The sequence below is a fragment of the Beta vulgaris genome, chromosome 6 (genome assembly GCF_026745355.1).
Source record: "Beta vulgaris subsp. vulgaris cultivar EL10 chromosome 6, EL10.2, whole genome shotgun sequence".
In the NCBI taxonomy this organism is placed as follows: Eukaryota; Viridiplantae; Streptophyta; class Magnoliopsida; order Caryophyllales; family Amaranthaceae; genus Beta; species Beta vulgaris.
The window spans coordinates 15,079,258-15,099,584 of record NC_079207.1 but is presented as its reverse complement, the minus strand read 5'-3'; the positions used below and the strand labels follow the sequence as shown (position 1 = coordinate 15,099,584).

The 20,327-nt window shown below is 35.7% G+C and overlaps 1 protein-coding gene and 1 long non-coding RNA gene across 5 annotated transcripts; one reads left to right on the top strand and one right to left on the bottom strand.

Annotated features, from left to right (window-relative positions):
* The first annotated feature begins 849 nt into the window (after nucleotides 1–849).
* LOC104884708 (G-box-binding factor 1) lies at nucleotides 850–12,426 on the top strand. 4 transcript variants are annotated; one of them, XR_007274966.2, is made up of 11 exons: nucleotides 850–1,161; nucleotides 6,352–6,475; nucleotides 6,574–6,624; nucleotides 7,393–7,479; nucleotides 7,577–7,666; nucleotides 7,794–7,957; nucleotides 8,086–8,140; nucleotides 8,319–8,367; nucleotides 8,492–8,712; nucleotides 8,896–9,077; nucleotides 11,441–11,518. XR_007274966.2 is itself a non-coding variant. In XM_048645841.2 (11 exons), exons 1-11 carry the CDS (start codon nucleotides 6,416–6,418, stop codon nucleotides 12,050–12,052), a joined length of 1,062 nt encoding a protein of 353 aa, XP_048501798.1. In that variant the 5' UTR covers nucleotides 6,333–6,415; the 3' UTR covers nucleotides 12,053–12,426. The 4 variants fall into 4 exon arrangements, 1 of the variants encoding a protein (XP_048501798.1); XR_008969811.1 differs by lacking the exon at nucleotides 850–1,161 and adding an exon at nucleotides 1,241–1,786; XR_008969810.1 differs by lacking the exon at nucleotides 850–1,161 and adding an exon at nucleotides 1,241–3,113.
* On the bottom strand, nucleotides 5,004–5,548 carry LOC130591749 (uncharacterized). The gene is made up of 2 exons (XR_008969812.1): nucleotides 5,410–5,548; nucleotides 5,004–5,091 (listed from the first exon to the last, which is right to left on the bottom strand). It is a non-coding gene; the product is annotated as an uncharacterized LOC130591749 (long non-coding RNA).
* Nucleotides 12,427–20,327: the final 7,901 nt, after the last annotated feature.

The window sequence follows — 20,327 nt, the reverse complement described above, 5'->3', positions numbered from 1 at the left end:
ATATATTGGGTTATATCTACCCATATATTGGGTTTTATCTCTTTCCATGTGAGAGTTTGGAGACATTGTTTTTGGGTTTTTGTGTAATTCTAGATGTTAATTTTGATCGAAATTTGTGCGGAGTTACAACAAATGTCAAGACTTCATTTACAATCAATTGAATTAAATCCAGTTCTACTTCAAAACTACAAAAGATCGATAGACCCCCTTGCAGAAGGCTGCATCAGACAGCGATGTAAAAGATGAGGGTGTTCATTTATTTCATTTTGATATGTATTTGTTTAGTTTTTACTTCTATTGTAGATGTCGTATGACTTTGAATCAATGAATTAATGTTATTTTTTTTAAAAAAAAAGTAATTGATTTTTTTTAATTGAGGGGGATGAGAATGTAACAAATTGGGGGAATCCATTACCATCAAGTAATGGTAAGAAATTAACGTGGAGTTGAACTAAATAAAAAGAAAGAGAATCAGTAATTAATTCTGTTTCTTGAAACCCAAAAATAATGAACCAAACGATTTTTTAAAATATAATATTAATAAAAGAAAAAATTTCCTTTCGCGAAGCATAAGCCAGATTTATAACTAGTTAGCGCTAAACTTACGTGAGAAATAAATGTAGAAGATAAGAATATGACCATATGAGTAATAATAAAAAATATATCCAACCAACCAAATAAAGAAACCCACTATCTATGGGCGAGTCACCAAGCCACATGACATAATAAAGCTTTCAACATTCCTCTCCACTCGCATATCAACACCTGTAATCCTATTCATCTTCGACGTGTCAACCCCAAAAAACCCTACTCATTGCGTTTTCTTCCCTCTTCAGTCTTCTCCCTTTTTCTCACTCCAACAACTTAAACCAACTTCTTCTACCACATCACAACACTCTCTCACTTCACTCAGAAACAGAAACCCCAAAATTAACAAATAACAAAACAAACTCACTCATTCTCATTTCTCAAACTCAACTTTGTTTTTCTTCTAAACATTAAATTTGTCAATTTTTCATTTTAACTAAATCAGACAGAAATAAATTGTGAAGAGGCAAATAATTAAAATAAGTGAGTCATTTCTGGTTTTTCTATCCGAGTTGGACTTCCACCTCACTTACTTTCTTTCTTAATTCTTTGCCCGCCTACTTTCTCTCTCAGGTACTACTCTTTCTCTCTCCTCTCTAATTTTTTCCTCTTAAATTGCGCTTTTTCTTTGTTTCTTAAATTGTTAATGTTGGTAATTTTAATTCTATATTAAGATATGTAATTCCACTTTTTCTTTTATGGGTATTGTAAATTATTTGAGGGGGTTGTTTTTTTTTTTCTTTCAATCTTTTGTAGCGTTTTAATTGTTTAATATTCGTGTTTTGATTTGCTGGTTTATGAAAGTTTTGTTTTTGATTAAATTGACGGTTGAGATGGGTTTTTTTTTAGTGAATATATTATGTTTTGAATGGAGAATTTTGCTTTTTCTGTTGTTGAATTTAACTAAGGAAATAAAATCTGGCTGATTTAGGTATATATCTAGGTTAATTTGATATTGTAGCCATTAATAGACCTTATAAAAAATTTAAGCTTGTGAAAGTTGGTATCTTGACGCTTACAGATCTAAGTTCTTTTTTTTTTGTGAATTATTTAATAAGGAAAGTTTTTATTGTAGTTATATAAATTTGCTTTGACTTTTACTTTCCCTTATTGAGGGGTTTTGCTTGAGTGGAGGTTTAACAAGGGAAGGGAAAGAACAATTTGCTTTGTACAGTTAGTTTTGTGAGAGATTTTAGAGGTAATTTGATAGTAATTAGGCGTTAATTGTTTACATATTGATTATTTCATTCATTACCAATCACTAATAAGTTATCCAATGTTTGTAACAGATCTTAATTCTTAGAACTGTCTTTGCATATTGCCCTTTGTGTCTCATCATGACCCAAGAAGAAAAGAGTTTCGTTTTCGTTCAACTCGATTTTGAACCTGTTACTTTGAATCTTTATGGTGTTATTTAGGCTAGACAACTAAGGATGACAAGTACAAACATGTTGGGGTTGAATCCAATGGTGATTTAAAACACCATGTTCAGTTTTTGCTTCTTACAATTAAAAGCTGCCTGAAAAGATTTTCTCTGTGTCTTTTTTATCTTTTTTCTTCTCTTTCTTATCCTTGTGTTATGTTTTTTCACCCCACAAGCTCTAAAGATATTGGTCCTGTATACCTTTTTTTTTTCTTTATTAAAAAGGTCCTCTATAGCTTTTCTGGATTTGGGTTTATGTGGGTATTTACCTTTCTTTTCCCCAAATATGTCCCCATGTTTGAGACTGACACACCGCGACTGCGGTGTTTTTGATGCAAAGGGGTCACCACCGGCACCGCGTCATGCTGGCCCATGCCTAGGCTAGCTGTGCCTTTTGAACTAATGGGTGAAATCCAGTATCCCTTCTGGACCCACAGGAGGCTGTTGGATACCTACATTCCCTTACCTATGAGATTGGCAAATAAAGTTGAAGGTGTTAGCTCATATGTGGATTGATGTGAGGTTCCAGCTTGAAGTAGGCGTCTCTCCTTAGTTTACAAGCCCATATTGAGTAGTAATTCCCAATTCAGGCAATCCTGTGTTCATTAATGTAGACTAGTCTTATATGCACGCAATGCATGCGAAAGCAAAGAAAGTATAACTAATTGCGTAATTACATCTAATAACCTGAAATAACATGTAAGAAAAATTGCTTACAAAGTTCCGATGAAGAAAAACATGCCAAGTAAGTTGTTGAATTGCCTTGAAATTTGATAAAACTGCTATGTAATTTGGCCTGTATTTTTTGTTTGTATTTTTAGAAATTGTTAAAGATAAGTATGGTTGTTTTTATTTGAGGGTATATAATGGAGATTGAATTCCCTGTTTGTGTATATCTCATATTGAGGATCGCAATCCTGTCTCATTTCTATGTGAGGAGTTCAACTACTGTCAAAGACTAGGTGACTGGCATTCACTTTAGGTTTATACATCCCTAGTATTTGATCTTCAATCCTCTTATAATAGGCAAGGTACTTTGTTGTTGATATTGTGACACTCCCAAGTCCCACCATTACAGTTGGGCTCGTCAATGACGTCACAGGTGAAGTACTAATGCTTATCCCAGTCTTATAGGAAGAATTGATTGCTTTAGTTTTAGTCTCCCACTTGACTGGCATAATATAAGGTTTCCCTACTGAAGGGGAAATTTGGTTCCTGATAGTTAATCTTTCCAATATTCCCTAATTAGTCTTGGATCAATGGTCTTTATTCTATATATTGCTTGAAAGATCCTATTGGTGGAATAATTGAGCTCCCCTTTCAATCATTTTTGTTGAACCAACACTTCTGAGACTTCTGTGACCTGGATCTTGTATTTGGTAGATGTGCTGTCTCGACATCCATAAATGTTCCTGTTGGCAGTGTGGGTTTCTTTTTTTCTTTTTTCAAATCTTGGGTGTCCAACTTTAGTTAACACTGATAAGATGAGTCTTGTCACCATTTCTTATTATTAAGTCTAAGAATCTCCTCAATATCTTGGGCTAGAATATTTGGAGACTGGGCTAGATAATTTAGAGATTGGATATCAGCTTCTATGCTAGATACCCATCCTCCCTGCAATTCAACATGTGTCTCTTGACATTATACAGTCCCATTTCTAGTCCTTTGGTGGAGATGGTATTTTCTCCAGTTTCTGTTTCTCTCTGTGGCCAGCAACAACAATTATGGTCTTAGATGATCTGTATCTAAGCATATTTGGCTAGGTTGGCTGCGTGGAATTATTCACCTTGGCCTGCTGATCTGCCATGTCTAGAGTCTTGATTCTGACTTTACTCCTTAACTTTCTTTCGGTGAACTTATGTTACATGCATCCAATGCTTACCACTCTCATTGGAGAACAACTTTTTTGGTATGTAGTCATGGTTTGTGGTCACAAGAATGTTTCCCATTTGCTCAAGCAGATATATAGGTCTTCACAAATGTAGTATTCTAGCTTGGCTTAGATACCTGTTGGTGTAATTTAGGCCTCCTTGAGTCCTTTATAATGGAGGTTTGGCTTAGGGTGACCAATCTTTGGTACACAAGTGTCTTAGTGTAAAAAGATATTTGCTGAAAGAGCTGGACGCATTTTTAAATCGGAAGAAAAGGAAATATTGTTTTCCAAACTAGCTAATTGGGCTAAGTCCATCCCATTTATAATCAGTTATAATCGGGATAAGTGCAATTTCAATTCTCAAAATGACCAAAACAAACGCAATCACAGTTCTCGTTATTTGGTCAGAACTTTCCTGCAGTCTACAATGGTTGTTTTACTTCTTTACTTCCGTTCCTTCCTATTAACAAAAGAGACATCAAGGACTAGAAGCCTAGAAATTTCTCGCAGTAATCTACCTCTTCCGCAGCAAGAAGATCGGTGTAACCAATGCCAGCAGCAGCATGACGCCGTCCTTCTTGTTATTATTCGACATTGATGCACATGGCTTTAAGGGAAGGTTTCCAAATTCCAATGATTTCAGTTTGATCCCGATGCTGAGAAAGAAAAACATTATTTCTGGCTGAGATAGATGACTTCAACTGGGGGTTTCTGATAACTTTGGTGTGAAATTGACACAAAGGAGACAAAATATGTTAGGCTCATGACAATGGTGACCATGATTTTGTTTGTGATTGAAGCGGAAAAATCTGAATTACATATCTAGGTCATTAATTACTCAACCCTTATGAGGTAAATTCAGTATATGCGCTTCTGTGTGAAGATCATAAAGGTTGCTGGTGTTTGAGCAATTACCTCTGTCCACTCTGTCATACTATACCCATGAACTTAGTCCCAAGAGGGTAAAAGATTGGAGGTAGTGATGGTGGTGGGTCAAAGGTACGAAGTGTAGAGGGGGGGGGGGTATTGGAGTTATGGCTTGACCGATGATGGTGTTTGTTTTGGTCATTTTGAGAACTAAAGATGCATATTCGTTAGTATAGAAACAATTTTCCCAAATAAGCTTTATTAGTAAAAGATCCGAAAAGAATATCACATTCATTGGTGCTTTTAGATGGAAATAGCAATCATTTATCTGAATTTAACTCTTAGGCGTCGTTTGGTTCACATGGGAAGTAATTTCCCATGGGAATTTACATTTCATGGGAAATTCTTTCCCTTGTTAATTTCCTAGGAATTAGACAAAACTGTTTGGTTGCCACCATAGGAAATTGTATTTCCTAGGAAATTACTCACCAAGGGGGGGCTTGGTGAGTGATTTCCCATGTTTCATGGGGAATTCTATTTCCCTTGAAATTTGTATTTCCTATGCTTCTCCCATTTCCCTCCTACCAAACACAACACCCATAATGTATTTCCTAGAAATTTGTATTTCCAAGGGAAATAACTTCCAACCAAACAACACCTTAAGGAGTGAAAATTTACAGGAAGCAAAGGATCTAGTCCTTAAAGCAATTAGAGAAAGCTTTAAAAAGGGAAGTGAAAAGTTGAAATGAAGCTGCACCGAAAAGCAGATCTGGTGGTCTTGTGGCGTCATAACTAGTGCTTTTTCCTGCCCGCTTACTTCTATCTTCAGGCTTTTCTTGCGTCTCGCATCTTTTTTATTCACTGCCATTTTTGCCTCATGATTTCTTTTTATTTGACTAGCATGGGAGTTGTTTTGGTGGTTATTTTGTGTAATCTCTATATATTTACAAATTTCTCTAGTATTGTAGAGTATCCCTGTTCATTGCTCCCTTTTTCGAGTATTGGCTGCTGAAGGGATACTTTGACTGGGTTCACTGTGGGTTACATGAACATTCCTCCTTCTGGGCTGCCACTTATTTCTCTCTTCCTTGGCCCTCATCTTTATTGTTCATTCAGGAACAAATGGCATTTTGTAGTCTAACAAGTGCATTATGAAATTCGACTGATTGGCCTTGTTTCATAGTTTTAACACCATTAATCACTTGTAATTGTGTTGTGGCTGAGAATATAAATTAGTGTATATCAGTATATATGATACAATATAGTTCAAGTTTTCCTAGTTTTGGAACTCGAATAGCTGATAGACAATTTGCTGTTTTGTGTAATTTTTAATGTGTAGACTTGCTAGAATTTTTGGATTAACTACTGAATATGACATTAATAGTAATAAAGCAGTTTATAACCATTTCAAGGTGATCATGGCTTCCAACTTCACATTTGGTTCAATGAGGATATTGAATTTTCCTGTTTATATGATTTCAAAATTTCTCCCGAAGGAAAGTACACAAATCTTGTTTGTTTTCGCATATGATGATTACTTAAGTTCATGCTTGCATCACATCGGCTTGATTTTGATCCTTCATATCACATTGGATATTAGGATTTCATATCTCACAATATTTGCTGAGACCTTTCCGGATTTGGTGGTGATTGAACCTATGTAAATGGGGGCAGCTGAGGAGCAGACACCTTCCAAACCTTCAAAAGCAACAAGCTCAGCGCAGGTTCCATTTCTCTTCTCCTGTCTCTTGCTGTTCCTGTTTCTTTATTTATGTAGCCTGGTGTCAGTTTCAATTTATTATTTTAATTTTTCCTCTTGTAGGAGACTCAGACAGCAATGCCAGCTTATCCTGATTGGTCAAGCTCCATGCAGGTTTGTGATCGTAATAAAACTGATCCAGCTGCCTTTGTCTGGCACAAGTACTTAAGCATCTTTTATTTGTTATGATCATTGAGAGATATTCAAATCTTTCTCTTGGATTACAAGAAGCTTAGGGCCCATTTGGAATCACTATATTTCAGTTTTTTCTTTTTATGATTTTAAAAATTGCATGTTATAGCTAACTTAATAAACTTAAAGCTAGTCATACTTATATAAACCAATTTTATCTTGATAATTGACAACAAAAAAGCTGGAAACTAAAAGGCGGTATTGGTTTGCAAGTGCCTTAGCTCATGCGAGCTCGGAAACTACTCCTGGGGAACGAGAGTGTAAAGTTGATTCTTTACTGCGACTTTACAGTGAATATGTGCATAAGAGTCCTTTTGTGTTTGACGGCGCAATCCTGGTGTTTATGAAATTATCAAAAACTTTTTTTTTGAGGGGAAAATTATCTATAACTTGGTTCATGAGATACCTGACTTTGAAAGTTCAAATCCCACAAAACAGTATTCAATTTTGAGGACATGATCAAACTTCCCCCTCTGATTTTTGACTTGGTAATGGAAATCGTAGGGCATTTTCTATTATGAAGTTCCTTATGTCTGTTCTAGATATATCATTTGTACTTAGCAATTTAATGCACCCTAGTCCTATTACCCTCTTTTTATCTGTTTCCTTTCATTTCTTGAGGTTTTAAGTAAAGAAAGTCAGCAAGTTTGGATCTTCCTAATGTATAATATCTTTGTTTGTAATGTCCAGGCATATTATGGTACTGGTGCTACACCTCCTTTTTTCGCCTCAACTGTTGCAGCTCCAGCACCTCATCCCTATATGTGGGGAGGGCAGGTAAATGGGTCCAAAATCCTGTGGTTTTGTGGTTGTTTTAGTTATGCTCAACTTATTCAAATATTAATATGGATTGTGGACACTTGACCTTCCGCAGCACCCTATGATGCCACCTTATGGTACTCCAGTTCATTACCCAGCTTTATATCCTCCTGGTGGCGTGTATGCTCATCCTAATATGGCAATGGTAATTTATGACATATAAACAACACTCAAAGTTAATTGTAGAACTCGTGATATTTGTTATTAAAATGAAGGTTGATGGTTGATAAATGTTAAACGTTGAACTTATCGTTCCATATATTCCCTTGTAGACTCAGAATGCTGCAAGTGCTGCAGATACAGAAGGGAAAAACTCAGATGTAAAAGATCAGAATTCCGGGAAAAAATCAAAGGGAAATTCAGGTGTGGGGAATGAGAAGGCTGTTGAAACTGGCAAAGCAACTTCAGGCTCAGGAAATGAGGGTGCTTCGCAGAGGTGGGTATCATTTTTCTTTTTTACTATTTCTGGGACTTGATGACGATGTTTTATTACGAAGACTAGTCAGTCAAGCAACTTTAATTCTCTGTTCGAATCATTATGTTCTGATTATTATTGTAAAACAGTGGTGAAAGTGGAAGTGAGGGTTCATCTGATGCTAGTGATGACAACAACCAACAGGTTTGTCTTTTCTGGCTGCACTCCAATTTCACACATTCAGAGATCCCCTATTGGCATCTAAAATTCAAAGCAAGAAGTTGTATTGCAATTCTTGTAGTATGAGTTTGAGCTGCAACTTGCTACTTTGTTACTTTGTTCCCTAGGATTTAGACTAAAATTAGCGTGTTCTTCTCTTCAGGATCTTTCTGCAGCTAAAAAAGGAAGCTTTGAGCTGATGCTTGAAGATGGTATGTGCTTTATCTTGAAATAGTATCTGTTTAGTTAACATCCTTTCTCTTTTATAGTTTCCGCGTCCGTCTGAGTCATGTTGGTGTGACTTCTCATTTGTGTGAGTTTGGGTAACTTCTGCAGGGGCTAACGCACAGAATAGTTCGGGTACTGTAAGTGGTCAGGGTTCAGTGCCTGGGAAACCTGTGGTTGCAGTACCTGCTACTAATCTTAATATTGGCATGGATTTGTGGAACTCCTCTGCTGCTGGTGCAGTTAAGATGAGACCAAGTACTGGAGCATCCACAGTTGCTCCAGGAATGGTTGGACGAGAAGGGCTTATGCCTGACCACCAATGGGTCCAAGTACGATTTCAGTTGTAATGCATTTATATATTCCATTTTCTGTCCTGTGCTAAGTAATGTCATTTGAGTGTGTTAAATATACTTTTATTGAAATGACGTATTGTGGTCTTGCTTTCATCTTAGCTTGAGACTGGTCAATTGGTCATTGGCTATATCAGTAGTTCTTGTTTAAACCTTGAGCAGTTAATGCAAGTTGATATAGATGAGACCAAGTTCTTGTTGCTACTAATCTTAATATTGGCATGGATTTGTGGAACTCCTCTGCTGCTGGTGCAGTTAAGATGAGACCAAGTACTGGAGCATCCACAGTTGCTCCAGGAATGGTTGGACGAGAAGGGCTTATGCCTGACCACCAATGGGTCCAAGTACGATTTCAGTTGTAATGCATTTATATATTCCATTTTCTGTCCTGTGCTAAGTAATGTCATTTGAGTGTGTTAAATATACTTTTATTGAAATGACGTATTGTGGTCTTGCTTTCATCTTAGCTTGAGACTGGTCAATTGGTCATTGGCTATATCAGTAGTTCTTGTTTAAACCTTGAGCAGTTAATGCAAGTTGATATAGGATTTGATATGCTTCTTTTTAAGTTTCACGACCTACCATAGAGCACTGGAGAATGGTTTTCTATATAGGATTTGATATGCTTCTTGTTAAGTTCCACGACCTACCATAGAGCACTGGAGAATGGTAGGTTTTCTATATGCGTCTTATAATAGGCTTCTGTGCCCTTTTAATGGTGCTTGGATAAAAAACATTCTTTTTTATTTGGGGAATGTGTGGTGGTTGAGGGGGTTGGGTTGGAGACTGGAATAGATTACTTGTATAATTTTCACCTCAAATTGAAGAATGAGAAAAGCTCTAAAACAAATAGGATAAAGGGTAAATATTTCTCTTTGTTTCTCTCTCTTTTGGGCAAAAACTGGTCAGAAAAGGTAATTTCTTTTAGTAAATATAGCTTGTTATACATGGTCTTTATTAAAAACAAGGGATCAGTAGAGAATTGGATGGACTTGATCTCCAGCATCTAGCAAGTGTGTAATGTACAAAAGTACTTGTCAAAAATATTTCCGTTTATTCTTCCTTTTTTTTTTGGTTAAAGGGAGCAATATAAGCTAAAATTTGTTCTTACACATTACCAAAATTACCAAGGGGGTCATCTGCCCCAATATTACAACACCTACGTAACTGTTCAAAAGTAATCTCCTCTAAGCTAACATGTAATTCCTTCCAAGGTGGTTTATAGAATTGGAGAAATACATTAACTTCGATGCTCCCCTTCCGAACTAGCTTTTAGCCAAAACATCTGCTTCCCTTGTCTGATCCAGCTCAACTTTTTGCACCAGCTTCACCGGACCCTCCTGCAATAGCGTCTTGCATCTTGTCGCATTAGTGTATCTGTCTTTGATTTTTGCTTCCCCATTGATGTTGGTCACTGCTATCATAAAGTAGGATAGCAGGATTTAGTCATCCCATCCTTTCTTGTTTATCCATTTTAATGCTATGATGGCTGTAATTTCTGCCAAGTCAGCATCATTACTCACCATGGTCACCATGGTTTCTCTTAGTCCTATTAGTATTGTGTTTGGATCCTCTAGAGTTGTAAAATTACTCTACATGGTAGAGTTTGAGCAATATCAACCATTGAATAAAAAATCAATGGCTCATATATTCTCTTTCCAAAATCCCCTCTATTTTATCTCATCAAAATCCACCCCTAAATCTTCCCTTCCACCAATATGAGCCATTGAGTTTAAAATGCATGGCTTAGATACAACTCTATCTTGTAGGGTTTCACTAAAACTCTAGAGGATATGGACTCCTCAATATTGGTTTTGTTTCATCTATTGACAAACCTTCAGAGTTGCGGATATGATACATTTTGTGGATTCACTTGAGGGTGTGTTCTATTCAATAAATTATGACTCGTTTGAAGTTATCGGCACTTTTCTGAAATTATTGGAACTTATGTTTAGAACTTATTGAAAATTATATTAAATCTAGGATTTTTTGTCCCAAACTACCTTTAACGTTCAAGTTTTTGCGAGAAACTACCTTATAAAAAAATTGTTGTCCTAAACTATCTTACTTTACAATTTTGTTGTTGACAACTACCTTATGCCGTTTTCCGGCATTGACTTTTGTTTTTTTAGTTCAAAATTGTGGGAAAAACAAAATTACCTTTGTGGGAATTGAGGAGGGTGATTGTTTCAATTTTAGGTTAAGTAGAAGAGGAATTTGATGGTGGATTGGTGGTACAAAGTGCCACATAGATATGAGGGAGAGAGCGCGCGCACACCGGAAAATGAGGAAACTAGGGAGGGGAAAATTAAAAAAAGGGTTTGAAGAGGTCAAGTGATATAACGTGACATTAAAAAAGCAGAAAAAACAAAAGTCAACGTCGGAAACCGGCCTAAGGTAGTTGTCAACAACAAAATGGTAAAAGTAAGGTAGTTTGGGACAACAATTTTTTTATAAGGTAGTTTCTCGCAAAAACATGAAAGTTAAAGGTAGTTTGGGACAAAAAACCCTTAAATCTATCTCAACTTATCTGAATTTGTTATTTCTGGTATAAGTAAAAACAAGCTGAAGTAACATTAACTTAGGTTGCACCTAGAAATGGAAGTAGTACGACTTAGGTTTAGCATGATAGATTCATGTATTTGCTATTATAGTTATCCCCTTTACTGGTGAAATATAAATATTCATTATATTTTCTCTTTGACAGGATGAACGTGAACTTAAAAGGCAGAAACGGAAACAATCTAATAGGGAATCAGCTAGGAGATCAAGGTTGCGCAAGCAGGTAAAGGCTTTGTCTATGTGCTGCTTATTTGCTTCATATCACTTCTGCAAGCTTTTAAGACTTCAGAATTCTGTCTCCACAGGCCGAGTGTGAAGAATTGCAAAGAAGGGTTGAGTCTCTGAGTAATGAAAATAGCAACCTCAGGGAGGAGCTCAATAGGTTATCTGCTGAATGCGAGAAGCTCGCCTCTGCAAACAATTCTATTAAGGTTTGTCAAAACACACTTGTTTTCGCTGAATGACTGGTACAACAACTTTCTTACGATAAAACATAGTTTTTTGTTCTGATATTCTCGAAAGCTTTACTCCGTATTTCTTCTTATAGCATGAACTATGCTCGTAATTTCTGAGGTTTCCTCATTACCGAGACTTATAATAGTATGAACTATGCTCGTAATTTCTGAGGTTTCCTCATTACCGAGACTTATGGTGAATAACTTTGGTATTGAAACAGGATGAGCTAACACAGATATGTGGACCAGATAGCTTACAAAGCTTGGGAGAAAATAACGCATCTGGTGAGGGAGATAGCTGAAATAAGAGCTTAGATTAGTATTTCTTTGGCTCAGCTTAAAATATCTGACAGCAAGATTAGGGGAAGATTCTGCTCTTTTTTCAACAAATCTTATACCAATCTTTTTCTCTTTTTTCCATTGATGACGCATGTAATGTGATTTCTTAGTCTGTTAAGAAGGGCTTTTAGTTAACACACTACATCATTTCATTTGTCTAAGTAGAATCACTGTATAAAAGATAAGTTCGGCTATATTCTCTGTAATTGAGAGGTCAAAGTGTGTATTTATCGGATTACTCAAAGAATTTAGATCATTTTTCGTTGTACGGTGGTTGACACTTGACATGGGAAGCTTCTTTTAAGTGAGTATCTAATTGGGAGAAAATTGATTTTTCCGTCTTCTTATGTTTGGTTTGTAAATAATGAAAATTATTCTTCCTACTGGTGGAGAATGGTCTTTGAAGACGGAAAACATTTTTCTTTCCTTCTGGAATGGAGTGTCACATTTTCTGATTAGTACTTCATTTAGTATTTACCTTCAATTTTCTTTTGCTCATCCATCCACTCACCTTCATTTTACGTTTCTTTCAAGCTTTTCTAACCAGAAATAAACAAAGAAAACTTAGTTTACAATTGTGTTTACTTTTGTTTTTTTCGCAGAAAATCATTACTGTTGCAAAAGTTTACTGTCCAATCATACTCCCTGTATTTCTTTTTAGTGTACTCACTAGTCACTACTCACTTCATGTTGGGGGAGAATCACTTCATGTTGGGGGAGAATCAATGAAAAAGTACAAAAGTATGAGATAAATTGAAAAGTGAAAAAAAAAATTAAAAGAAAATATTGTAATACTGCCTCCGTTTTTTTATTTGCTACATTGTTGCTTTGGGGATGAAACCACTAACTTTGATTGATTATTTTGATTATTTTATAAGTAAAAATGTAGTCATGTGGTCTTGTTAGATTCGTTTCGACATGTAAATTCATAATATCAAATTTTTATAATTTTCACTTAAACAAAATAAGAGATATTAAGGGTTAAATAATGTCTTGAAAACCCGTGCAGAACAATGTACAAATAAAAAAAAACAAATGGAGTAATTCTTAGCATTTACAACAAGAAGTATAGAGAGAATATAGAGAGTTTTCGTTTAATTTTGTGAGTGTTTGAATGAATTACATAAATAATAAGGTATTTATAGACCTTGTGTAAAATTACAAATGATGTAATGATTCTCTCTAACTAAGATAACTAACTTCCCTAGTAGTTATTACAGCTCAGCTAACTAATTATACATCAGTTAGCTAGACAAGGAAGTGTGAGCTACTGCTAGAGCTTCCTCTGGCACTTATGATGCAACAACTATATCTTTAATGACCCCCCCCCCCCTTCAAGCTAGGGGTGGGTGTGCTAGATATCCCTAGCTTGGTCATCAACTTAGTGAGCTGAGGTGAAGGAAATGTCTTGGTTAACAAATCTGCAATCTACTCACTAGTAGGAATGTAAGCAAGTTCCAAGAATCCTTCCAATACTTTATCTGTAGTGAAATGAATATCAAGCTTTATTTGCTCGGTTCTTTCACGCTAAATAGGGTTTTTACCCAAGTGAATAGTTGATTGATAATCACAGCTAAGTTTGACAAGTGTAAGATCAGTTACACCCAACTCATTGAGTAATCTGACCAACTATGTCAATTTTGATGCAGCAGCTGCCATAGCTCTGTACTTAGACAAAGTAGTTTGCTTTTTAGATTTCCATGAAATAGGACTATTCCCTAGTAACATGATATAGCCAGTAATGAACCTCGTGGACATGCTGTCTAATTTGAGTCAGAGTAACCTTGCAAGGCTATTTGTCTGGAAGCTTGAAGCAAAATACCTTGACCAACTGTCCTAACTATGTAGCTCAGTAGATGTTGCAAAGCATGAAAATGATGAGTCTTTAGAACATGAAGGATCTGGTTAAGTGTCTGAACAACAAATGAGATATCTGGCTTGGTGTATGTTAGGAAGTTCAGTTTTCCTACTAAACACCTGTATTGACATAGATCTGCATAAAAAGCTCCATCTTCTGCTAATAATTTAAGATTCCACTGCATAAGATTAACTCTTTGGTGAACTTCCTTTGACTCAACACAATCCCATGAGAGAGCCTAGACACCTCAATGCCAAGAAAGTAGCTCAATTGGCCTAAATCCTTGATGCTAAAAACTGGATGCGAGTTTTGACGTGACAAATGAGTGTAAGATCTGTCCCAGTAAGGATGATATCATCCTCAGAAACAACTACTATGCAAATGTTGGGACCACTCTTGTTGAGAAAAAGAGAATAGTCATATGTTACTTTGAACAAAACCTTGCAATTCAAGTTAAATGTGTAACTTAGCAAACCACTGCCTGTTTGCTTGTTTCAAGCCATATACGAACTTGACAAGCTTGCATACCTTCTTATCTGGGTTAGAAACTCCCTCAGGCATCTGCATATACACTTTTTCATCCAATGTTCCATGAAGGAAAGCGTAGTTGATGTCAAGTTGATGTATTTCCCAATAAAGCTTGCTGCCAAAGCCAAAATACACCTAACTGTGGGCATCTTCACCACTAGAGAGAAAGTTTCTGCATAGTCTAATCCATCTCTCTTAGTATATCCCTTAGCTACCATCATAGCTTTGTACCTCTCCAATGATCCATCTTTCTTCAACTTGACTTTAAAAACCCACTTGCATCCAATTGCTTTTTTACCCTTTGGAAGATTAGTAACAAGCCAAGTGTGGTTAGAAGCTAATGCTTCTAATTATTTAGCCATAACATCTCTCCATTCTTGGTGTTGTGAGGCTTCAAGATAACTAATAGGTTCTGTAAGTTTAGAAAGTCGAGAAATGAAGGCTTGAGAAGTTTTAGGTAATGCATCATAGCTAACCAGGTTGCACCAATGTGATGATATAATAGTGCAGGCATAGTCATTCAACCATGTTGCTGAGTATGAGATCTAGTAGATCTTCTTGGGGCGAGTGTAGAAATGGAATGAGAATGTCAGCTCCTTTTTGTTCACTTACTTAGACTTTAAGCCTTCAAGTCAAACACTTCTTTTTGTTAGGTTAACTATAGTGGTTAGAAGGTCCTTTTTGTAATTATGTGATGGCATCCACTACTCACACTTATTTTGTTGATCCTAATTGAAGAAACTCAACTTTTATGGAAGGTATGTTATGTGTTTGTTTGCCTATTGTTAATGGGACTCAATGGTTGGAAAGTACGATATCTTATTATCCTATTGAATGCATGCTTATTGTTCTCATAAGTCTCATCATTTGACAGCTTTAGGTCCATCAGGTTTAGGGTTTTGCACAAATAAAGTAATGATGTTTGTTACCTCAACGTCCACAACAAGGACTATTATTAATGGTGTAGCACCAGTAAATGTCCATTGTTGCAAACAAAGAAAATTAAACATCATGACCAAGTGTGTTGAGTCCATTCATTATATGGACATTAACACATACAAGACTCATATTAAGACAAAAGGAACAGAGACACCAAAGTGCATAACCTCTCTCTATGGTCATTGAGGGTCTATTATTTTATTATATGCACATAAACTCATCATCCAAAAATGGGCTTCTCCAACTCAAAAGGAAGGACTCAAACCAACATAGGCAGAGCATTTTTTTTATCCAACAGACCAATTTTTAATTCAACAGAACAACCACAATTTAATCCAACACCCAAATAAATACAAAATTGACAATTTCTCAAGCATAACCAAGATCATCACAAAAAACCATCTCTCATGAAATAAAACTTAATCCATCACCAACTTGCATAACATAATTTATAATCCAACACACATAACCAAGGTCATCACAAAAAATCATCTCACTCATGAACCACAGAATTGATAATCCAACTCTAGCCATCACCAACATGAACACAGAGTTAATAATCCCACATGCATAACCAACTTTATTCATCACCAACATCATGACAGAATTGATAATTCCACATGCATAACTAAGATCATCACAAAAAACCATCTCACTCATGAAAATCAAACTTAATCCATCACCAACATGCATAATAGAATTTGTAATCCAACACAAATAACGAAGATCATCACAAAAAGTTCTAATCCCACACAAATAGCCAACATCAACAAAAAATGATATTCCAACAACCAAATCCCACATGCAAATTCCTCTTTAGCCGACCCATCATACACAATTAACAACACCAAAACACATGAAAACCACATGCAATTTTCACAAACAAAAAAGCAGGAAAAAAAAAGAAAATCAACTAAAAATAGGATGATAGTTAGAGATCAATATTAAACTTATCTGAGTTCCTCTGCCAAAGAAAATCAGATGGTGTCTAAATTGTTGGGGGACTCATCATCAGATGATGACAGAATAAAAACAGGTTCATGCCCACCATACCCATAAGAATCAGAACCCGCAGAGTCTGAATTAGCCCTAAGTCCCAGAATTTGAATGGAGGAATCATCACTGGATTCCCACATTTTAACCGTCTCCTTCTCCTTCAATGGTGAAGATGGATCTGCAATTTTCACCCCAACCCCCTGGTTTTGCAAAAGTAAGAACACCTAGAAAACCGACTAGGCGTTGGTTTTGGGGACTCAAGTTTTGGTTTATTCCCTTTCTCCACAGATCTAAGTTCCCTGAACTGAAATTCAAATTGACCTACCGTTGGAAACCCACAAACGACACTCCACTCCACTCAAATTTCTTCGCCTCTTTTATGCTTTCAACTGCAACCCCTAAAGCCGCCAATCGGACTCATGCGCTTAACAACCTCCCCACTTTTGTAAAGGCGAGTGAAGTGAGTAAAATGAGATTCTTCGAAAAGTTGAGCGTAGAGATTCAACTGAAATTTTCTATCAGGATCAGTTTCCTTTGCTAGGACCGATCTTAAGGGCTCAAGATTAACCATTTTCAATGAAGGAAAGTGAGAAAGAAGAACAGTGAGAGATGAAGAACAGGAGAGAGAAAGTGGCGTGAGGGAGAAAAGAAGAGGGAATTAGATCTAGGGTTTCTCATTTTCGGTTTGTAAAAGAATTTAAAGGGGGCGGATTTTAGGGTTGGGGGAAGTTCTGAATTGGGAGTTGAGAGTAGTTATGGAAGATAATAAATGGGGGGGGGGGAGTTGAATGCAGTTCATGAATGGGGGGAGTTGAAGAGATTGGGGTTTTATTTCTGAAATGGGATGGTATAGGTAGATATAGGTGTAATTTTGGTGGGAATCATTAAGGGTTAGGTATGTTTAGATTAGTAATGTAATGTGGGTTAGGGAGTGATAATAATAATTTAGAACTTTTTAGTAATGGCATTTCTGTAAATATGTAGAACTTTTTTAACTAAAAGTAGTAAGTTTTAAAATGTTGCATTTTTTCTGATACGACCCAAAATGGCAAATGTTGCATTCTTTTTGTTACGGAGGAAGTAGTAAGGTTATATCTCCATGATTGTCTAAGGCTATGTTCAGTTCACCTTATTTTTGCTTATTTTAGATCTAATCAGATCAGATCAGATCATGCTTATATTTAAAAATCATAATACCATTAAATATCTTTCATTACATATTAGTAAAAATTATAATAATTATATATTAATAAAGTACTCATTGAGACGAATCAAACAAGACCCCACATGACTATATTTTTTCTTATATATTGAGAAAAATCTAAAAGATAAAATCTTGTAATTAGATCAGGTCAGTTCAGATCAGATCAGATCAGATCAGATTAGAAGAAAAAAAGTTCAGATCAGATCAGATCAGATCAGATAAGTTCAGATCAGAAAATTTCAGGTGAACTAAACATAGCCTAAGTTATAAACTAGACTTGTCTATATGTTGTTTGCGGTATTTTTTTTTTTTGGCTAAATTATTGGTGAGTTGCTATAATTTGAGTTTTTGGAAATATTTTTAAGTCAAATATTTTCATTTATTTTCTAATTTCATGAAGAACTAAGTTATATTTCAGAGATAATAATACTATTATTATTATGAAAAGAATGTTATTTTTAAATGAAATTATTGGGTTGCAATTTTAGATTTCTGCTGATTTTGGTGTAAGGCCTTAAGGGTATTCACTTGAGTTTATAATGATTTGTTGATGATTATCAGTATTATTTTAATTATATTTTTGTTTGAGAGCAAGATACTTGGAGGGACGGAATCCCAAGGTGAAGAATATGCAAACCACAAGGTGGAATCCTAGGTATACCTTGGTTTTTTTGTCGGTCGAGATGTCGGTGGGGACGGAATCCTACACCGCATCGGGAGTATGGCCATTCGTAGACACAGGCAGTAGGGAACGTAACCCATAGGCTAACCTGGAGGTTCCGATCTGACATTACCACAGGAAGTGGGTTGTGATCCACTAACGTTTTCTCTCTCAAACTAATTATATTATTTTATTACTTTAAATTTTGATGGTCATGTGTTTTTGATACTGGAGTTATATGTATAGTTATTTATCCAGTTTGTTTATTTGGTTCTTTTTGCCCTATTTATGTTAATAAGCATGCAATATTATCTTTGTCAAGTATTTTATTTGATTATCTGAATTTTACTATTGAGATGCTTTTGTGTGACTATTAAGTCTTTTATAATTCTTATAGGAATCCTAATTGGGTTGGGAGAGCAGTTAGTTACTCCCCACTGATTGTGAATGTTATATTTTGTAGGTAAAAATGAAGAGTAGCTCTTTTGGGGTGTAGGTTGTGAGGGAAAGACTTACTAAACTTATAAGACATCATATTCTATTTCTTATTTTTGTTAGATTGGGTTTATGAGGTCGTTTTGCCTAATTGCCTCCTTTTGGATATTTGGTTTAAATTAAATTTGGGATTTAAATTTCAATTTTGATCAGTTTATTATGAATCATAGAGTGACATATCCGTCTCGACGATATTTCCGCTATCGTCTTTTCTTTAATAAAATGTCTACATTTTCTCTATTTTGTCTTACCTATGAACGGAGTGTTACACTACTTGTGAAATGGAACTCATAATGAAAACAAACCAGGAGCTGTTGCCTGGGCAAATATTTGCAAAGCAAAAAAACATAAGGGGTCTAGGTTTCAGGAACTTGAAAAGTGGAATATTGCTGTTGTTTGTAAGCTAGCTTAGCTTGGCATTCTGTTCAAGAGTAAGAAAACATGTGGGTTAACCGTATCTACATTAAATGTAGAAACTGGAGTACATATGAAGCTCTTAATACAATTATTTGGGCTTGGAAGTTTGTATGCAAGGCCCATAATGAAATGAGCCTGAAATGGCAAAACAACAAGAATGAAAATGAGCCCGAATTTGCAAAAGCAAACAGTGAATGCATGAATTGAATTTTAGCATAAAAAAGGTGTATAAGAGTTCATGTGCATATAATGCACAACTTCAATGGTGCAGATATGTATGGAACATATACTCTATTCCTAAGTATCGTTCTATCATTTGGTTAGCAGCTCAAGATAGACTGAAAACCAAGAAAAGGCTGAAGCAGATTGGAGTTTGTGATGATGATATCTGCTACATCTCTATGCATCAGACTGAAGACTTAAACGACTTATTATTTGAGAGTATTTTAAGTAGGAGGTGCATCCAGATATTGGCATGGATTTGTATAAAGCGATATGGGAAGAATTTGATGCAGTTGTGCAGATGGTTGAAAGATACATATACTAGGTTTGGTTTCAGGAGGCAGGTGGGCATGACTGCTATCATGGCCACTGTATATATGGTTTGAAAGATTCGAAATTTAGCATACTGGGAGGATAGTGTGCATACTATATAGCATATTATTAAAGAGATAAAATTTATTGTAAAGCATAGAATTGCAAAAATCATAGCGTTAAAGTGAAAGATAGTGAAAGAGAATGGCTTGAAAGATTGTAATACTGGGCATGTTCAGTTTAGTTGTGATGGGCTTGTTCTAAGCTCATTTTTAGTGATATTTCAACAAGGGAGAGAAGTAACTTCATCTGTATGATTGACCAATGCGAAAGGAATCTTAAAAAACAGTTTAATATTGATTAAAAAAAATATGATGCATAATTTAATAAAGGAAAAACTAAAGAATCATTTCAATTGTGAAAACTAAACGTGAGATGAATTCAACCAACGATGCAAGTTCCTAGATTTCACACATGTCCATTGAATGAACTTGGGCTTTTGAGTTAGATAGGTAGACATATCATGTGATAATTTATCTCCGGTCTTTCATTACAATCAAGAGGCATAATTTTCACAAATATTATGATTCATACAACACATCCAAA